This window comes from Phyllopteryx taeniolatus, chromosome 20 (assembly GCF_024500385.1).
Source record: "Phyllopteryx taeniolatus isolate TA_2022b chromosome 20, UOR_Ptae_1.2, whole genome shotgun sequence".
NCBI lineage: Eukaryota > Metazoa > Chordata > Actinopteri > Syngnathiformes > Syngnathidae > Phyllopteryx > Phyllopteryx taeniolatus.
In genome coordinates this window covers 14,416,622-14,436,915 of record NC_084521.1, presented here as the reverse complement: position 1 = coordinate 14,436,915, position 20,294 = coordinate 14,416,622, and the positions used below count along the sequence as shown (strand labels likewise).

At 42.7% G+C, this 20,294-nt stretch overlaps 1 protein-coding gene across 1 annotated transcript in view; it reads right to left on the bottom strand.

The window, feature by feature from the left end:
* The window catches only part of zfhx4 (zinc finger homeobox 4), an 88,594-nt gene that overhangs the window by 13,034 nt on the left and 55,266 nt on the right, over positions 1-20,294 (bottom strand). The window contains exon 7 of the mRNA XM_061758250.1: positions 5,365-5,463. Coding sequence (XP_061614234.1) covers positions 5,365-5,463 — 99 coding nt within the window. The remainder of the gene's footprint in view (positions 1-5,364; positions 5,464-20,294) is intronic.

The window sequence follows — 20,294 nt, the reverse complement described above, 5'->3', positions numbered from 1 at the left end:
GTTTGCCAATGCCCCTGCAGGGCTTACATATGTGTTAGTGTGCATGTCTGTGTGCACATTATGTCTTCCGCGACGGGCTTCTGACACTTCATTGCAGCCGTCATATAACCTGACCTTTCTGCTCTGTATCGCCCCACCTCCCGGATTCATTACGACAAATTTTAATTTCAACTTTCAATTTTTGCCTCCGTCTTTCACTCAATTTGCAACTAAATTGCATCCATGCGAAGGGAGATGAGGCGATTGTCCGACAAGAGGCTGCAAACACATTTACATGGCGGATGGGAGCGAGCCCACACATCACCATTGATTACTGTCATAGTGAACGAATGTATGTTTGTGTAATGGCTGCACGCTCGGTTGTGTGTCCGTCCTTCTGATACAGATTTGTCTTGGTGCTTTCATCAAGAAATACAGTTGGGCTAACCTTGAATGCCGAGAGAGCCATTGTCTCTGCGGCCACTTAGGAGATTTAAATGGTGAACCCTGCCTGTGCATAATGAAGCTGTTTGGAGAAAATGCCTTCTAAAGTCAAGTGCCCTTCAAATATATAATGACTTGAAACCCAACACAATGGGGTAAAAGCACAATTCATATGCCATCTATGGTTTTATGAGACAAAATCAAATATCCAGTTGCTGGTTTTTGCTCTCAAAATCTGCATGGATAGCTAGAACCATTAAAAAAATAATAATGGGGTTGAACGGGAACCAGAAGAAGATGGCAACCACGTCGCTCGTTCGCCTTTGTCTAGGTGAGTCTGCATCCTTTGCTTAATGACTCTGTCCTTTTTCGCTCCTCCCTCTTTCTTTGCCCTCCCACCTTCCCTCCATCCTCATGTGGACTCCTCCAGCTGCAGCCCAGTGAAGCGGCGGGGCCGAATAAACCTGACACCCCGTAACCACTGCAATCCACCCCTCCCACCTCCACCAATGACAAATGTCTGCATGCAGCAGGACCTGGCTTGATTAGATAAATCAAAAAGAGATTTATGACACTCACCCGCCCTTTTGCATTTCAGGGGGGGAGAGCGCAGCACACTCGCTACCCATCTTTATTTGCGACTGTCAGTGGTGTTTAGGGTGTCCTGGACGCGCACTTACAAGCAAGTATGGTCTCAGATGGAGAGAAGGAGAGACGTAAAGAGCAGTGGAGGGAGAGACGAAGAAAGAGAATTGGAGGAGAAAGAAGCATGCAAGCTCTTCTTACAAAATGGACTTAACAATAATAAAAAAAATGCCCTCTCATAAAGTACACTCAGTAACTACAACATAAGGGACAGCTGTGCTATCCAAAGTACGGGATCCCAACTACGAATACTACATAAGGTAAAGGATTACAAGGATTTGTCCATTTTAAAATGTAGTATACATTTAAATTGTGGGTTCCACATCAATATCAATCTTCTTTATCTTCGACTTGGCAGGTGCGTAGCTAGGTATGGCGTGAGAGCCAATAAAAGAGCTGCATGACAAGTATTGATAATGAATGATATAGCAGCAATATTAATTCAACTATATGCTCATTATTGTGGTCTGCCGAGAGGTAGAAATGCACTGTATCATACGGAAAACTGTTTGGAATATCTTATCCCTTTCATACAGCTAAATACAATGTATTAGTTGCAGCTCTTAGTGCAGTTCGACACGACTCCAACGGCAATACTAAACGTATGCTGTAGATGTATGAATACCACTCTGACAGCGGCATCAATATTAAACATAATTTTCTTTGTAAAAGCCCTTTGTTATTAAAGGGTATAATTTGATTGTGTGCCTAACATTTGTGACAAAAAGTATTTTATTTTGTGCAAAACTTTCCTACTTTGACCTTGTGCGAGCGACTGAGCAATTACCGTTCATTCCAGACAATTTCGTGAAAATACGAAAGGCTCCACAACTTAAGCGGAAGCAGGCTGGGTGGCGGCAGCTTGGATTTAGTATTCAATTTAGCGCTGCTGAGTCCTGGCAGACTGGCTAAGGTTATGAAGCAGTAAATCTACGAGGGGGAGCTGGCCAAAATGGGCCAGGGAGGGCCGGTTGACATGATTTACTTGTCTCTTGCTCTGAGGTTACGCATTAGGCTGACCCCCTGGTCACTTGATAACATTACAACAACACACTTTGAACCCCAAACTCCCACCAAAGCACTCAACGGGCTACGGAAGGAGAGAGAGCGAGAGAGAATGCTAAAAAACAGCTGTCTTGCCATTTATGTGTGTGTTTTTAATTACTTGCCTTCCTTTCTGTTGGAGTTGCATCTGATAAGAGAGACGAATATGAACAGGGCCTTGTCACATTTGACAAATTGGCTATGACGAACAACAAGCTGTCATTATGAAAAAACACACACGCATAAAAGAATTGCTGCAGGCCTGTAATTAAACATGCTAATGTCTTTAATATATTTTAATCTCATCTCGGAGAGACTGAAAACAAGTGGCGCCCTCATCTCAAATGTGCAAGATGGATGCAAATGTAAAAAATAAAAATATGGAATACATCAAATCTAATCTGGTTCGTGTACAGTTCCATTTTGTTTTCCCCTGTTATCTGCACAATCCAAACTTGTATGTGCTTTTAATATATTTGACTGCGGGAGCAATGAGTAATATCTCTGCTAATTTGAAGCAGGTAGATATTTGCAAATTTCCTTGGACCGCATGACAGGCTCATTTTCATGCTGGGGCCTTTTGTTTGGGTGGTTATTTATAAGAAGTAGACCCCCGAGCCGTGGTGACATGCACCATCTACACACACAGCACAAAGCTATCTGGAAGTAATCCACATCAGGGACATTTGCATGGAGAATGTAACATGGATTATAATTAATCTAAAGTGACATGGGATTTAAAAAAACAATGTAAATGAAGCAAGGGAAAAGCCCACTCTGCCTTTCCGCGCACCTCCCCCCTCCTCATATCTCCCCTTTTTTCATCATCTCCCTCTTCCCCTCTGCATCTATATGGCCCCTCTTTGTTTAAAGCGTCTCGGAGATGAAGTGTGCAAGCGGCAGACTGCTCACTTGGCCACACTGTAATCCCTCCCCTCCATAGGGAATCACACATACACACATCTGAAGCGAGCCAGAGACTGGAGGCTGGGGAAGGAGTCCCTAAATTGTACTATTTCAAGTTGGAGAACGAGAGGGGGGGAAACAGGGCTTGCGACAGATGACAGATAGATAGATAGATAGATGGATAGATGGATGGATGGATGGACGGATAGACAGACAGACAGACAGACAGACAGACAGACAGACAGACAGACAGATATATAGATAGATAGATAGATAGATAGATAGATAGATAGATAGATAGATAGATAGATAGATAGATAGATAGATAGATAGATAGATAGATAGATAATTTTCAGTTGCACATAATGCGGGTAAATTTTCCCATTTTTTTCCTAAAAAACAAATAATGAACAAATCATATATTATCAGTGTCCGGCTGAAAACCTCGTATGTCTAAATTTCGTCAATTTTCATAGTTTTCTACTAGACTTTACACCGATCTGATCGGCCTGATCGGTATCGGCTGATAATTAGGATTTTATGCTGGTTCGGGTGATCGGGTTTAATGTCAACGACGTCATTGACATTTACTCTGCGTTGCCATAGTGCACAGTATATTTGAATCCAAAAGCTAGTTTATTTTTAGCCTTGTCCCGTGTCTTTTGACGTAATACTGTAAATATCTGACCACCAATAAAGTTATTTTAAAAAACATGTCGGCGGTGTGGGACAGACAACACGTCTGAGACAGACAGCATGTAATGCCCGGACCAGACTACAAGACAAATTTGGTCTACAACTGCAAATAAAATCTTGTATGTATATATTTTTTAACAAATTATTGAACAAGTGTTGAAAATGGCCTTCTCTCTGACAATGCAATGTTAATGGATTCTTAAAGATGCTTTTTTTTTTTTGGTTTCCTGAAAAGTGTTGGTTTTGGAGATGCAAGGATTCCGCCCGATATTCCGGCGATATGTTATTTTATCACATTTTAATAATGTGCAACGTATGTACATGTTCGAATTCAGTAAATTCAAAGGACATTTTTTTTCAGTGTAGCTCGATCGCTAGATAGAGCCATCGATCGGTAGATGTTTCAAACCTGAAGACTCACACATAGTGAGCTTGCTTTAAAAGCCGTCGCAACCTGCACATTGCACATTTTTGGCATGTGTGCGGTGGTGTTAAATGACATTAGCGGTAATATATGGGGGTGAACGCATGGATGGTGGTTCCCTCCGCCAGTCGCTCTCTGAGAGATAGAGCTGAAAGATAGATGACGAGCCAAACTAATAGGCCCCAGCCTCAATCGGCTCCCCTTCTGCCTCATTGAGCCTCACATTATGGAGCAAGGTATGCCATGCTCGAATGCGGGAGGCGGGCAGGGAAAAAAAAAGGGGGGGGTTACTTTGAGACCGATGGAGGGTAGGTGTCTGCATGGTTAAGGTTGGAGAGGAAGAGGAGGACATTAGTGGAGGGAAAGAGAAAGAGCGAGAACCCCATGTGATAAAATAACGGAGTGTGAGTGAGAGAGCTTGGTGCCATGTGATATTTATTCCTAGCCGTGGATTTCCATCTCATACATAAACGACTATATGAATTCCTATTTGGGTAAAATCTCAAGTAACAAAGGCAGGGCTATCCTGACCACTGAAGCCCTCAAATTTGACCCCCTGTCCCACTGCCACCACCAGCCAGAATATACATATTGTTTCTCATGGTCATTCACTATTTCTCTGCTATTTGAATGTGTAAATTAAAACCCAGTGACAGTGTTGCATCTTGGCCAACAATTAAAGGATGGATTGAGCCAGACAAAGAAAATGAAGGGACGAACTAATTTAGGGGTTGCAAAGATGCAATATAAGAAAAACATATACACAGCAGCCACCTCACCCAGCCCCCCCATCTAATCCCGAGCTTATGAAAAATTAATATGTCATCGGAGAGGGCACAAGAACGGGAAAAGATTAATGCAAGGCGCTTATAAATTACAAGCACGCAAACTGATTTGATTAAAAAATAATCTGGGCCCTGGACATTGCCTTGTAATAACCACAACTTGTCCCTCTTCTTCTCTCTCTGTTTTCCTCTTTTCCCTTCTCTTTCTCACTCTCACTCTCACTTTGTCTCTCTCTCTCGCGTTCTGACAGATGGAAATGATTAAAGCAGGTCACATGGAGGCTAGTCAGCAGCGTTCACATGTTACGCACACATGTTTTAAACTTACTCCTGAGAGAAAGAGAGCGAACAATCACTTGGGAAAGATGGGATGCTTTAAGCTAAGAGGCACATGTGTGTGTGTGTGTGTGCGTGCGTGCGTGCGTGCGAGTGTGTACTCACTGTCAGTTTTTCTGCTGTCAGTCACGTCTCGGTCAGTGAGGTTGGATGCGGGCCTGGAAGAAGAGCCAGGAGGTCTCTCACCATCCTCAGCGGTCTCCTCTGAAAATGCAGCAAAGGAAAGACGAGATTACCGTGATGCTCTGAACATGGAAGAAACGGCACTAAAATTGACAGGAAGCAGACACATTGAATGATGCATTTGCATGTGTTACAAACAGTTATATTCTAAAGGAACATGACTCAAGTTGACTCACTGTACAGTATATATCAACTGAAAACGTGTCCAGTTAAATATAGCCCTGTCGTGCCTCTTCTGGAGGGTTAAACATAAAACATCCATGGCCTGAAATAAGGCACGTTCGCGTGTAAGCTGTATTTGTCATTCTGGTCACCTCGCACTTCTTTCTATATTTTACTGATCTACATATATTTGGAATGTTTTTTTAACATGCATATCCATTCTGATTGGAATACTTACAACTTAAAACATACACTTTTACACTACAGTATAAAAGTGAAAATGCTCCAGATTAGTCTGTTTGTATATACTATATACCTTTCTAACATGTGTGCATGCACACGTGTGATGAAATGCATGTGTATTTGCTCACGCGCGCGGACGCACGCACACTCAGACAGACATACAGACAGACACACACACGCACTCTACTATTAGCAGATTAGCCTAGCCATCTTTGAGAGTTCAACCCCTTGTTTGATAATTCTGTGTATCTGCAGTGTTCTGCCAGTGGATTAAAGCCAGTGTGTGTGTGTGTGTGTGTGTTTGTGTGTAAGTGTGTATATGTGTCGCCAGCACAAGCTAACACTAATCCTAGCCGAGCTCCAGCGCTCCCTTTCATCCAGCCATCATTTGTCTCCGGCTGGGCTGATGTCACTTTGTAATGAATTTTGAGCAGTCTGAGAGAGGCCAGATAACCAGGCCTGTGGGCACGCACGCATGCACACGAACACACACACACACACACACATGCACATATGCGGGTGTGCATCTCCACATCCAGAGCCCTCCTCCATTTCAGAACTAGTAAATGAATAGAAAATCCCAAAGTGAAACACTTACAGCCAGGCGTCAAATCACACAAACTCACACACAAACACACACACGCACGCACATACACACACACACTCTCTCTTTCACGTGCAAAATCGAATTCACATAAAAGCAAAAGCGTTAAAACGGTCATGTCTTGTTAATGTGTGCGCGGGGGTAGGTGGGGGAGAGAGGGTAAGATTAAACATACCCCAAAAAATGAGGTGGGGTATGTGTACATACAGTATATGTGTCTGTGTGTGTTTGTGTGTGTGTATACATATATACTCTTCATAGTCATATGTGTGTGCAGTTCCTTTCTCTTTGTATTAGACTACGGTGATGTGATTTATTGTATACGCATGCTCCATCCTCCCCACTCCAAAAAGTTGGCCTCTGCATACCATACTGCTATATGCGTCGTAACAGGTGCAGGCTCTTGAACTCACCATTGCACTCTTTATCAATCATGGACCTCTCTTTATCAAACAAAACTATCTCACAAGTTGCTTTTGTCATTGGTAGGTAAGCTGCCTTTATTTATCTCCAGACTTCTGTCCTTTTACACTTGCCGTTTTAATACCAGATGAGCTGTAAATACGATGGTTTTAAATGTTCCTTTGATTCAATCACAGCTTGGCAAAGCTGCATTCTCACACTATGCCCCCTTTTTATGGAATGAGTGGCAAAAGAGTCTTTGTCTAGAAACACTCCCTGTCTTCAAAGGTATGGTACAAGTAGCCCTAAAGGAAACATGGAACTGTTTTACCTGATGCTGTTGCTGACTCAATTATGCTTTTTGTTACAGCACCAGTAGCCTGCTGTGTTTGTTTGTTTTATTTTTGATTAGCTTAGTTGTCTTTAGGCTTTACACAATCAGGATTTTTGGGGCCGATCACCGATCAGCGAGTTTAAAAAAAACGATAATCGATCACCGAACCGATCACAAGATGGAGCAATGTGTCTATTTACATGACTTGTTCATTTATTGCACATACTTGTGTCCTGTATACTGAACAGTACTCACTTCAAAATTGTTCTCTAGTATTTTAGACAAAACTTAAAACATCAATGACCTCTAGGGGGCATTCAAGGATTGGCCAAGGACATAAGTTTAGGTAAAATCAACATTACAACATGACAGAAATAATGGGTGCTAACTTATTGTAATAAAATTACGTTAATAAATACTGTTAATGACATGCTGACTCTAACTTTCTCACTGTTCCGGCTCTATGGACGGTGTTGTCCAGAGTTTGACTTTTCTTTTTGTTGTTGTTGTTGCTGTTTTTTTCCCCCACACTGCATTGCTTGAACGCGGCATGCCCCTCCTTGTGTACATTCTTCAGGTGCCTGATCAAATTAGTTGTGTTGAAGCATTTCGATGACGTTCCCCACGACGTACTTCAGTTGTGCACAGACTGCAAATAACTTGTTGTTTGTCTGAGACACCGCAAAATAGTCCCACACCGACAATGTGTTTTTTCAGTGACTAGATTGAAAACACTTTATTGGCCGTCAGATAGCTACACTACTGCGTCACAAGACAAGTGACAAGGCTAAAAATAAACTAGCTTTTGGATTCATACGCGACGAAGACGCGGAGTTAAATGTGTTGTGCGGAGCCGATCGATGACGTCATTGATCGGACCGGCGAATTATGACATGAAAGCCGATCAGCATAAAATGCTAATTACCAGCCGATACCGATCAGATCGGCATAAAGTCTAGTTGTCTTAATGTTGTTGTTGGTTTTTTTTGGGTGTTTTTGTGTTTCATGTATATTATGTATGCCCTTATGTATGTTTTTTTTTATGTTGAAAACCTTTTATGTGCCATCTTGGCCTACGACTCCCTGAAGGAAGAGATCTTGTATCTCAGTGGGACAATTCCTGGACAAAACATATATATAAGACTCCAAATTGTTACATGTGTCCTACGATTGAGCGGACCCGGCCTCTCGCCCAAAGTGAGCTGGGATAGGCTCGCAAAAAAACATCAAACAAGTTGTCCACTCAACAACTCAATGTTGTTTCGTATATATTGTACGTATGTATGTATATTGACGGGAGTTCCGCCTATGCTCAATTGTGCTGTTCCGAGTCCCCTACTCGCTCATACAATCAGTGGTGTTAGATTTGTGACTGACAGTCAATGGGAGTGGATAAATAAGATTTGTGGAAATACATAATTCGCAGGTGGACTTGGTCCCTATTTATACATGTGTGTGTGTGGGAATACAATATGTTGTGTGGACAGCTATCCAAGATCCGCAACCTCAGCATCCCAAGCTCCCCCACCACGGTACAACCTGATAATGGAACTTTCAATATTTAAAAGAAAATCAATATCCCACATTATAATAACACCTGGTTCCCATTCATGCAGTTTTTATACAGAGCCGATTCCTAAAAACTTTCAACCAGACGGTTCATCCTTTAAAAAGACTAGATTGCCCTTAGGTTTGAATGTGAGTGTGAATGGTTGTTTGTCTGTGTGCGCCCTGCAGTTGCCTGGTGGCCGGTCCCAGGAGTGCCCTGCCTCTCGCCTGGGGTGGGCTTCAGCTTGCCCACGACACTAATGGGGATGGCTGGTATTAGAATTTGATGGATGGATGATTTTTTTTTCTCTCTTCAACAAATTCACTACCCCCCAATGTGCTTGCTCAGCATCGCCTAGCACAACTCTATGTACCACCCCCAATCCTTTGTTTAGTAATGTCTTATGTTGCTTGTTTGATTTTGTAATTGCCCCTTGTCCCATAATGTTGCATGCTTTTCCTATAAAATGCGCATTAATGTGTATTAAAGAGTGTTACAAAAAAAAAACAATAGAAAAGTAACCACAATGTATAACACAGACACACGCACACACACCTCCACCCACCCACACACACTAACACCCACGGTCATATTCATAGAACTAAGGCAAAAGGGGCACTGAGGTCAGCTTGCAATTTGCATACAATCAACTTTGGCAATTGAATGACAAGCACGACGGGGTTCACGTACACCCCCTCTTTGGAAACATGATATCATTAACCCTTTCAAATACAACAACGCATGCAAAAATAGGCAAGTGTAAACAAATTGAGGTATGTGAATGAAAACACTATTATAGTATTCATATTTTACTTTTTGCTCGTGCGTGCGAGTGCTGTGAGCATTTGGTACATGCAGATGAACAGCCTAAGTCAAATGTATGTCCTTTTGTGTGTGTGTGTACAGGGGCGAGGATAGACAAAAGAGAGACTATAGGAGTGCTGATGTTTTATTAATACGTGGGTGACAACAGGAATGAAATATCTCCTGTCAGCCAAAAGAACCCCAGCTACAGACACTGCAATTTTCACTGCTGCTGCTGGTGCGTCCATCTTTATATTTATTCCCCCTGTCTTCATTTAGGCAAGAGGAGGTATGTTTTTTTTTTTTTTACTGCAGCTATAAATGTGTATGTGTTGTTTTCCAAAAATAAAGAAGGGAACCATAACATCATAGGAATGTGAATAAAAAGAATATAAACAGTCTACAATATTATTTGATGTTAGTTATCCCATTCAAGATGTAATATTGTGGTATACGCTTGGCAGGCAGTCCAGGATGGTTACAATCCCCAACAGGGTTCTTAACAAACCTCTAGGGGGCACTCTACCTGTAAGCAGAGTGGGAAAAACACGAGAAAGAAAGACAGTGAAAAGAGAAGAAGGAGGAAGGAGCGGGAAAATATAAGCGAGGGATTGAAAGAGGAGGGCGATCATCTGGGCCTCATCAGTGTTTTTTTTTCTCCCTCCTTTACCGCCCCCCTCCCCACCTTCTCAGTTAGATTAGTGGCAAAAGTGTGTGTGTGTGTGTGTGTGTGCTCGCGCATACGAGAATGCGTTTCCACGCTGAGGACATTCCCAGACGAGCTCTCTCAATACATCAGCACAGCGTCTGCCCTCTGACTGACCCTGACAGTTACACACCACATGATGGTGTAGATGCATACGACTGTGCGTGTGTGTGCGTGTACGTGGATGTGCGCCATTGATCAAGTAAGTGAGACAGTGACTGCATGTGTTTGCATGTGAGCTGTCATGTGCAAGTGTGTGCGTGTGTGTGTGCGTGTGTGTGTGTGTGTGTGAAAGAGCAGCGACTATCGACTTAATCGCAACCAGAGCAAAACTTTCACAGCCACCTTCCACCGCCTTGTGCACACACGCACATACACACCCACACACACACATACACGTTGGGTGAGGCAGTGGGTGTGATTTTGGATTTTGGCAGCCTGGCGAGATCCTCCTTTGATGTGGCTCGCTCGGAACATTAAAGCCGGACAGTGAGCTTGATTCTAACCACACAGCCCGGGTCCGATTACCCTGGGCGACCGACGCCAGCCTATATTTAACTGCGAGGAGAGGAAGAAGAATTAAGTGACTCTTGATCAGGTACACACCCAAGTTGGTGTGGTTTTACATTTAGCTATTAATTGGAAGCACTGGTCGTGGCCATGAATAAATAAGAAATCCACAAGGGTAACGTTTTGCATCTTTAAAAACAAATATGTTCTGCTTTTTGTCCACTCGCAAATTGTATGAGTGCTGTAATGTGAGTATAATATACTTTTACAGTGTGCAGCTGAGGCAGTTGCTTTTCCAGGCTCCTGATTGGGTAACTTACGCTTCACCGACAGAAAATGTGTTCACATTTATTTATTATGTTACCACGGAGGTAGGGAGATTTCAGTACGTATTATTATTTTTTTTTTAAATACCCGCACATGGATGGCCAAAATGATCTACTCAAGCAACATTTTGCTAAATTCATCTTTAAGTATTATTTTAAGATTGCTAGTACAGTACCATGCAAGTAAAAACAATGCATGAGGACGGAGAGCAAGACAGAGATGTTTGGAAAGAAAATAGAAGAATAGACATATGGGAGATGGATGATGGAGGTTGTATTGTGAATGTGTGTGTGTGTGTGTGTGTGTGTGCGTGTGTCTCTTCTGGCTGTATAATGACCTGCTCTGAGACCACTCGCTCCCCCTCCTGTCTGCCCCTAAGGGCCCATAACCACCATTCCGGGTCATTATGTGCCCGGTGGAGGACTCGGTCGCACAGCACAACAACCACAGAGCAATAACACGCAACAAACTGGACTCGGAGACTCCAAAATGGCTGAATTCATTAGTGGGGACCAAGCTGCCACTAATGTGCTTTTTTAGGGGCTGGGATAGTGCTCATTAAAGAGGAAAATGAGCATAATATATACGTGTGTACAGTATACATACACTATATATATACAGTATATATATACAGTATATATATATATATATATATATTTTTTTTTTTTATTTACAAATTTTCTTAATTTACACAATTTTCTTTGATTTACAATTTATATATGCATTGGAAAAATTAATTATTGAATAAGCGGGGATATACCGCAAATAAGCATTTACAGGGTTGGTCGCCGCCCAAAAAAAGAAAGAATAAAATGGGTAAAGGGGGAAAAATGATTACAAAAAAAATTTAACAGTACTCATAGCTGTAGCCAAAGAAAAATACTTTCTAAGGGAGATGAACTTGTACCTTGAGCAGAACACAAAAGTAGTAAGCCTTAAAAGGTGGTGCAGTGCAAACACAACAAGGTCTGCCTCTTGAGCTCCAGCAATGAAAACCTCCATGAAAACTGGTGGGCAAAGTATCGCAACTCTTGAATTGTAATCATAATTGGATTGAATCACATTGAGCGTTGCTTTATACATCTTTCCTACCTTAATAACATTTGGAAAATAATCATTAGTGTGTTCTGTGTGCACGTGGAAGTAATGCAGCCTTGACACCCACGACCACCATGTCTCCTGCACTTTTATCGCTGATGTTGATTTCTTCTTACAACTCCGGTCACATATGTCCCTTGCGAGACTCTGCGTGTGAGTGTGCACGTGAGTGTGTGAATGCAAAGTGTGATGTCACATTTCTGTGCAGTGCGCGCGGCTCCAGTTTGGCCTCTTGGTTCTAAAGGGGAAAGCTTTGAAACATTACACCGTCCCACGCGGACACTCGAATATACGCACGCACGCGCACACGCACGGAGTCAAGGGCCAGCGGTAATACTGTCACAGTAATAACCTTATAGACTTACTGATCTCCTTCCCTCCTGTTCTCTCACCCTCAAATCTTTATTTACCCAAGTCTCCCCTCTTTACACCCCCCCCCCCCCCCCCCCCCCCCCCCGGCCCATTCTCCCTGTACCTTTCCCCGCCGAATTTCAGCGCGTTTAACAAGCATTTAGATCTTAACCAGATGTTGTTAATGTAGCATGTCTAAAATACTAAACATCAACCCAGCAGAGAGGGGCTGCAGCTCCTGCACAACAGGGCCTCGGAACAACTCTCACACACACACAGGCACACCCTTCACATGCACACATTTACGCCAACGTTGTGCTCCATGTATTTCATGCAGCGTTCTAAAGGCCACATGCTAACATGTAAACACATGTGTGTCCATCCACACACTCAAATCCACCCACACCTGACTATTTATTGGTAAAAACACAGCAGAACAGATTACGCCAGCAAAAAAAAATGAAGTGTTTAGCATCAGACAATAGCATTGTCGCATTTAACACAATCCCGGTGTGAATGTCAATGACGGAATACGCTGAAAAATGAATTTTGTGTGGAGAGGGTAGGGAAAAAAATGCTCATATCAGCAGCTTCAAATTTGCTTTGTTGTTGTCAATTACGACTTCCTGAGACACCATATTGTTTCATTTTCCCTCAAATTGCCCGCTCTGCTGTCTTGCGGGCACCTAACAAAACACATATTAATGTTTAGAAAAAAAAAAGAAAAAGCATTTGAATAAACATAACCTAGATTAAAGGCTCGCTATAGAGAAATAAGCTGTCGTTGCATGTTAAGAGAGGGGGAGGTTCATTTTTAGGGCTGCATGCATGAGAGGTACTGTATATGATTCTTTAATCCCAAATACAAAAGACAGGATAACAATATGGCTTCAAAAGGTTCTGCGGCGCAACACCTGGCCTTATACAATCGCGCTTGCGCGCCGACTGTCCACCTCCACACACGTAAACACCTGCGTCTTGCACAACAGCCATATTGCGTTTCGGCAGCCTGAATCAGCTGAAGGGCAAGATTGGAGAGGCGGCACGGCAAGCTCACCGGGAGATTTAGGAATCATCTGAAAAGAGAATTCCCCTCCTCTGTTTCATCTCTTTGCTCTGTTTTCTTTTATTTCCCCATCTTTTATCATACCTCGGCGCAATATTTATTCAGCCCCCGATTATAAACATCTGGTCGACGAGGCAGTCTGCACAGCAGCGGCCGTAAAATACACACACGCGCACACACCGTGAGGTGGCACACACAGTGGAAATATCGCACACGCTCACCAGGCTGACCCTGGATGGAGGGATCAGTGGATGGATGGAGGAAAAGAGGGAGTCGTGAGGGAAAAACAAAAAGTGACAAAAACAGAAAGGGAGATGAGGGTTAATGGCGTTCCCATCTCTGTGATAAGAATTCATTCTCTTCGATTACCAGCACTTATCTACGGATGCTGCCTTGTGTCGCCGCTCGCCTCCTCAAATACACACCCAAACACACACACGATCATGCACACACAGCGAGGGTCCAAGATCGATAGATGATCCTAATGAAGATAGCAGCTGTTTCTCGGCATACCTGCCCGACTCTATCAGCCCGAAAAGATCTCGCCGCCACGTCTACGCATGCATCCATCCATTTAGTTATCTATCCATCAACTTTGAATCTTTTCACACAGCTAGCCATCCACATATATCCTATTTGTCCCTCCATTTATTCCTCCTTATCTGAATATCCGTCGCTGCACTGGTTAACAGCCATACCAGCAAGGCAGATATTGTTGGTAATTGACCAGAGTGGTCCTTGTCATGTAGTCAGGGTTTATTTCGTCTTCTCAGAATGAATAAGAGGCCCTAAAAGAGGATATCTAATTTTAAAAAAGCGGTGGTTTTAAGAGCATATGCCCTCTGTTGCCAATGTGTGTGTATCTACGCTTTTAAATGGGCCTGTGATGGCAGGAGACGAATAAATAATGTTTCAAAAGATCTTTATCCTATCAGGCTGTTGTACTGTTTTACCTACTTTGAAACCGACTGCTTTCAGTCCTCAAATGCAACAAGGTCATCATGCATGACAGTCACAGAAAAGTATGTAAGTGTAAGAATGCAATGTGTTGATTTTTGAGCGCTTTAATTGAGGCCTTATCTTCTTCCTGTATTTGTGTTGGATTCAGTGGAAGTCACATTAACAGAGAATGCATTCATGTCACGGTAACATTCCTTATTGATGGGTGCTACCATTTAACAATTTCATACTTATGTGACCTGTCATTTCCCTTTAGAGAGGAGGGCAAGAAGTGTCTTGTGTTATTATGTGTTCTGGAGCGTGGCATGACTTTTCAACATTGGAAGAATATCTCCAGGCAGAAATATTCATTAGGTTGCTCAGAATCAGCTTCGAAATGACCACATGGAACCTGTAATACGCAGGCACACAGACCTGGGGCAAATGCCCCGGAGATGGTATTCCCAGATGGTTATAAAGCAGGAGTGCTGGCTTTCCTTAGACCTTCTCAAAAACATGCAAAAAATGTCCATTTCATTACTAGCTAAACAATGTCATATGGGCCCCCACCGGCCCTAATAGAGGCAGACAAAGACAGAGCAGCGCACATATGCTTCGAATAAATCAGATTACCCAGGGAGTGGGGGCGAAGAGGGGAAGAGAATGAGGGAGCGAAAGAGGGAAAGAAAGGGAGACACCGCCAGACACTTAGAGGATTGACAGTATTCCCATTTCTTGCTACCTCTCTCCCCCTCCCCGTAACCCTCACTTTCCTTTCCTACACCTCCCTCCCACCGCCCTCCCTGCCTCCTCCAGCGGGATCTGTTTTAGATTTGAGCCAGAGCTTCAGCCGTATCGCTCCCTTATCTCCGCTAGCCGTCAGAAAACAGAAAGATCCATGTTTCCATGCATTAGACTCCCAGTTCCTGACACGCCACTTGAAAATCCCCATAGCCCCTCAAAATGGCCGAGCAAAAGTGCAACGATATGATTTCATCAAATGAAAGGCAGGCTAGCGGCTCGCATTCTATACAACTTTTTCTGGATTGATCTTTGGGCCAGAATCATATATCGGACAATAATTGAGCCTTTTCTCAAAAGAATTTAGGAGATTTCCTATTATTATTATTAGATTTTCGTGTATTAATTAATCCCACGCTCTGAGAATAACACGCGCCACCAACCTTAAATGCTTTGAATTTACATTTTAAATTCAAAATATTGTGTTTTCAAAAAAACCGTCCGTTTTTTTTTTGTTCTTTATTATTACTTGCATGGGCGTAAAGTTGCTCAGTTGTACAGTGACTAGCGTTTTGCAAAATTCCATAAAAATTATGTAAATAATTAAGCATAAATTGCCCCCTTAGTATCCTCCAATTAGATTATGTTTTGCCATCTAAACCAGCATATCATTGTGTTTAAAATAATTACAATTACAATTTGAGAGGCGTCGAGACGCGCTGTTGTTCTTTTCTCCCCAATTAGCACTTTTGATGACAGGACATGCAAGTATTGACTCCCCTTGAACTTTGAACAAAAAACATGGGAAAACTGTAGGATGTTCAAAGCAAAAAAAAAAAAAAAAAAAAATCTATATTCAAATGACTCTTTCTATTGATTTATACTTAATTCTTAATTACAGCTGGGCTTGGACATTCAAACTGTCACAATAGCCAGGAAAGCAGATAGGAGAACATTATTGATACACTTTAACAGCGGTGGTCGCCCAGACATTGATTCAGACATTTTGCGGTGCCTTTGGCGTGCTTGGAGGATTTAAATGAACAGGTAATTGAGGAAACACACACACACACACACACACACACACACACCTAAGTGAGCCACACAGGATAATTAACCTTCATCGGGGAAAAGTCAGAGCTAGCTTATCTGCAAACCGAAATGTGTGTGTGTGCCCATCAGGTGTAATTACATTATTAGGTGAGGAGCTGAATGACTTCAGGTGGGGCTGCAGGAGGGGAAAAAATAAATACATGTGTGCGTGTGCGCGCGAGTGCGTGCGTGTGTGTGTGTGTATCAGGGCCCATTTATTGGTGGCTAAGGTGCTTGTGGCATCTTTTAGCGGCATCAAGCCACATGGTAGTGTATGTCCCCACGGGGCTAATCAGGTTTCTGATACCTTTTGTTTTGGGAGCTCATTGATGGATGAAATCTTTATCTGCGCTATTGATCAGGAAAGGGTGCACGGGGTCCTAAACTGTCTGTCTAGCAGCCCGCCTGCTTCGGCTCTAACAAGATCGCCAGGGCCGAGTATATCAGTTAACATTTAATCAATGGCAGCTTAAGACACTGGGGCACTGGGAGAGAGGCCCACCGCTTCAAGCCTTCTGCCCCAAACCATTACCCGGGATTGAAGGGAAAACGTGTGCGTGAGTGAGTTGGGCGTCCAGCCGATGATTATAAGGGATTTGGATGGTCAGATCCAGATCGTAGGGGGACAGCAGTGTCTCCGTCTGTAGTGGTAGTGCATCTATATGACAGACGTGAGTGCTGACTTTTCAATACATGTCAATACGCTCTAAACTATAGAAGGGATACGCAGCGTATACCGTCAATGTTGGGCGAAATCCTCACACCTCCAAAATGACTACTTAAATACCACTTTGTTGAAATTGGTATCATATCTTATATTGCTCTCATGTACCGTTGCACACAAACATCAACACAACACCATCCCAAAATCATTTTCAATCACTAATTTAATATGCTAAAATAAAATTGCTAATTTATTATGCTTTAGCTATTAGATAGAATACAGCGTCACCACATCACCAGCACATCAAAGTGCAAGCCACCGACTGGAAAAAAAAAACAACTTCAATAAGGCACAAAAGCAGACTTGAACCCCATGACTCATGAACCTCCTTCTGCAACGAAGCATGAAGGCGATCAATTTTAACAAAACAAGCCTACTCAAATGTTTCTAACCTTACTATTTCACTTATTATCATTTAAAAAACATTCAGACTTTCAATATAGGCAACAAATATTCTGTACTGCTTCCACAGAACTAGAAAAGAGGCAGAGTTTTACAACACTTTGCGCTTGAGCAATTTTCACCACTTTTAAATTGGTTAACATTGCCTAAAAATAACAGATGAAGTGGGGACAGACCAATAGTATCCATTTTGGAAAACAGGCAAAGCCATTTTCTTTCTTGCAATACAAAGAAAAAAGACCCTTGAAAGTTGAAAGTAATTAAATAAAGTTAGCAGAACAAAAATCAGTTTAGTTGAATAAATATTACTTTCATTAAAACACTGTTAGATCAGTGTCAAATACTGGACTCTACTGGACCCCATCATCATCAAATCACAATTTTAAAGACTTCAAATAAGAGCACCTAGAATGTCTTGTACGTGTGTGTGTTTGGGCTTATTTGACGGGGGAAGCCCCTCGTTTTGTCCAAAGCCTGGGAGATTCCCACCACCGAAAATCAATGTTTGTGAGAGCAGACTACGTGAGGTAGTGTGTGTGTGTCAAGGTTTTGTAAGACAAATCTCTCCAGCGCGCGTCGCTTTAGTGCTATTGAACCAAGCTTCGATCACTTGGCTGCTGTGAATAATGCAAGGGAGGCTACTTGCTCACTTACAGCACAGGACTCTTGCGGTCGTGCGTGTGAGTGTGCGTGCGTGCGTGCGTGTGTGACAAGATGGTCCCTTTCTCCTCTTTGCAAATGCAACAAGGCAGTTCCCTGACATTCTTCCACTTGGCCTTCTTAATCTCGTGTCAGATACAGGAACTCCCACATTGATATTGTCGCATTGAGTGTGTATATCACATATGTGTGTGCACGTGCATGTGTGTGTGTGTGTGTGTGTTTGTACGCTGGGGGCTCCGAAAGCAGACGGAAAGAGCTTAACTCAAGCGGACAGCTCCGTGGGACGCACTTTGACACAACCTGAGTCATTGTTACATTTAGCTGGCACAGAGTGGAATATTGTCATTAAAAAAAAGACAATTAGAGACGATAATGAGGAAAAAAGGGAAACACTCGTCTCGATGTCCTCAGGTATGTGAAGCGTAGATATTAATAAACCGGAAGCTACAGAGTAATTATTCTGATTATACTGTAAAGGATGAGAGTTGTGCGTCTTCCTGCTAATTAACCTGAACGATGCGGAATGACACAAACCGCCATACTTTAACGGTGTCCTATAGTTGATGTGGCCGGGGGGCGGAGGGGGGGACACAATGGACACACAGATGCTTGATGCCCCTGTCTATGAACAACATCTTCTCTTTGGCCATAAGCATCCGTGTCATCACTTATGGAGCAATTAAACAAAGCATCACTTCCAATTTCCTCTTATCCTCCCTGTTTCGTCTCTTCCACTCTTTCTTTTTTCTTTAAGCAGTTATGGCTCCTCTTCCTCTCCGCCTTTCCCACTTGGCTCCTCGTCCTGCCTTCCCATGCGATTCCAAACAGGGTTTCAATTTCAGCATGCTGATTGTCTCATTGCAGACTCCATGCATGTCTAACACTCACTGGCACTCTCGGGACTGGCCTCTTTGACTCCCACATGATTCTGCTATGCGTGTGTGTGGGTGTGTCTGTGTGCGTGCGTTTGTGTGCGTGTGTGTGCGAAGGGGTGATGAGGGTGCAAAATGCCTATTACGTTGAGAGTGTGGTCCCTCTTACACTGGAGAGAATTCTCTGGTGCCTAAAAAGCAGAAAATTGCAATGCTCCTCTTCCTCACTCCCTATTAACCTGTGTTTGGAAACAAAGCTCTGGCCAAGTTGGGCGTGTGCGTGCGCATGTGTGTTTCCTGGTCAAACTCGGAGCGCTGGATGTAACTGCAGCATCCTCCTTTCTAGGAGTGACAATTGCAGAGTACCCCACGATAAAATATTTGGAGATATTTTGTCAACAATAGTATCACGATATATATCAGTGATGCAGACAAAAATACAGCCAACCACCCTTTTTCTTTTTCTTTTTTAAATGCATATCGAAGTACTACTTCGATAATAACTGGGAATACAATGAAGCTTAAGCATGTCAAATAGGACATACAGCATGATAGAATCAGCTGCATTTTTGTCATGTTCACAGTATTTTTCAGGCAATATACCTTTAGTGGTATCAAGCGTTCAAATGAATAAACAAGGGTGGTGTAATATTTTTTTTCCAGACCATACAATGATACATATTTTAAACATATCAAAAACAAAACTTATTGCCGCATATCTTTGTATTGAGAAATGCAATTTTGGAGCTTGTGAATAATCTAAGGGCTGACTTGGAGCCAGTTATAAGAAGGAGTCTGAAAACGCCTTTCAACGCTGCATATCCTTGCGACGGGTCATTTGATTTCAGCGCGCTGTGACAATTGGTTCTGGCCTCTCCCAGAGCAGTTATTCAGGTGTGTTGTCCCAAGTGTTAAACGCAATGTCATGTAGGATGGGCAGCTACATCCAATTCCCACACACCTGGGGGAGAGTTAAATCAAACAAAGCATGGCTTTTATTGTGGTTGCTGTCTTCTCGAAAATTGTTAGAGCTATAGATTTCTTTTCTGTCAGCGTTTGTTTGTCTTCTACTAACACTTCCACTTCCATCACTTCAAACTTGCGGCAGTCTCCCAAATTTTCTATGGTGCAAACAGTCAGAGCTACCTGAAGCGCAAAACCTTCTTTTTAAATTATGGCAAGCTCCATGACATCTACACGTATCCAGGGTTCTTTAACACTTTCTTAACATGAAAACAAAACTGGTGCGTAGGTGTGCAAATG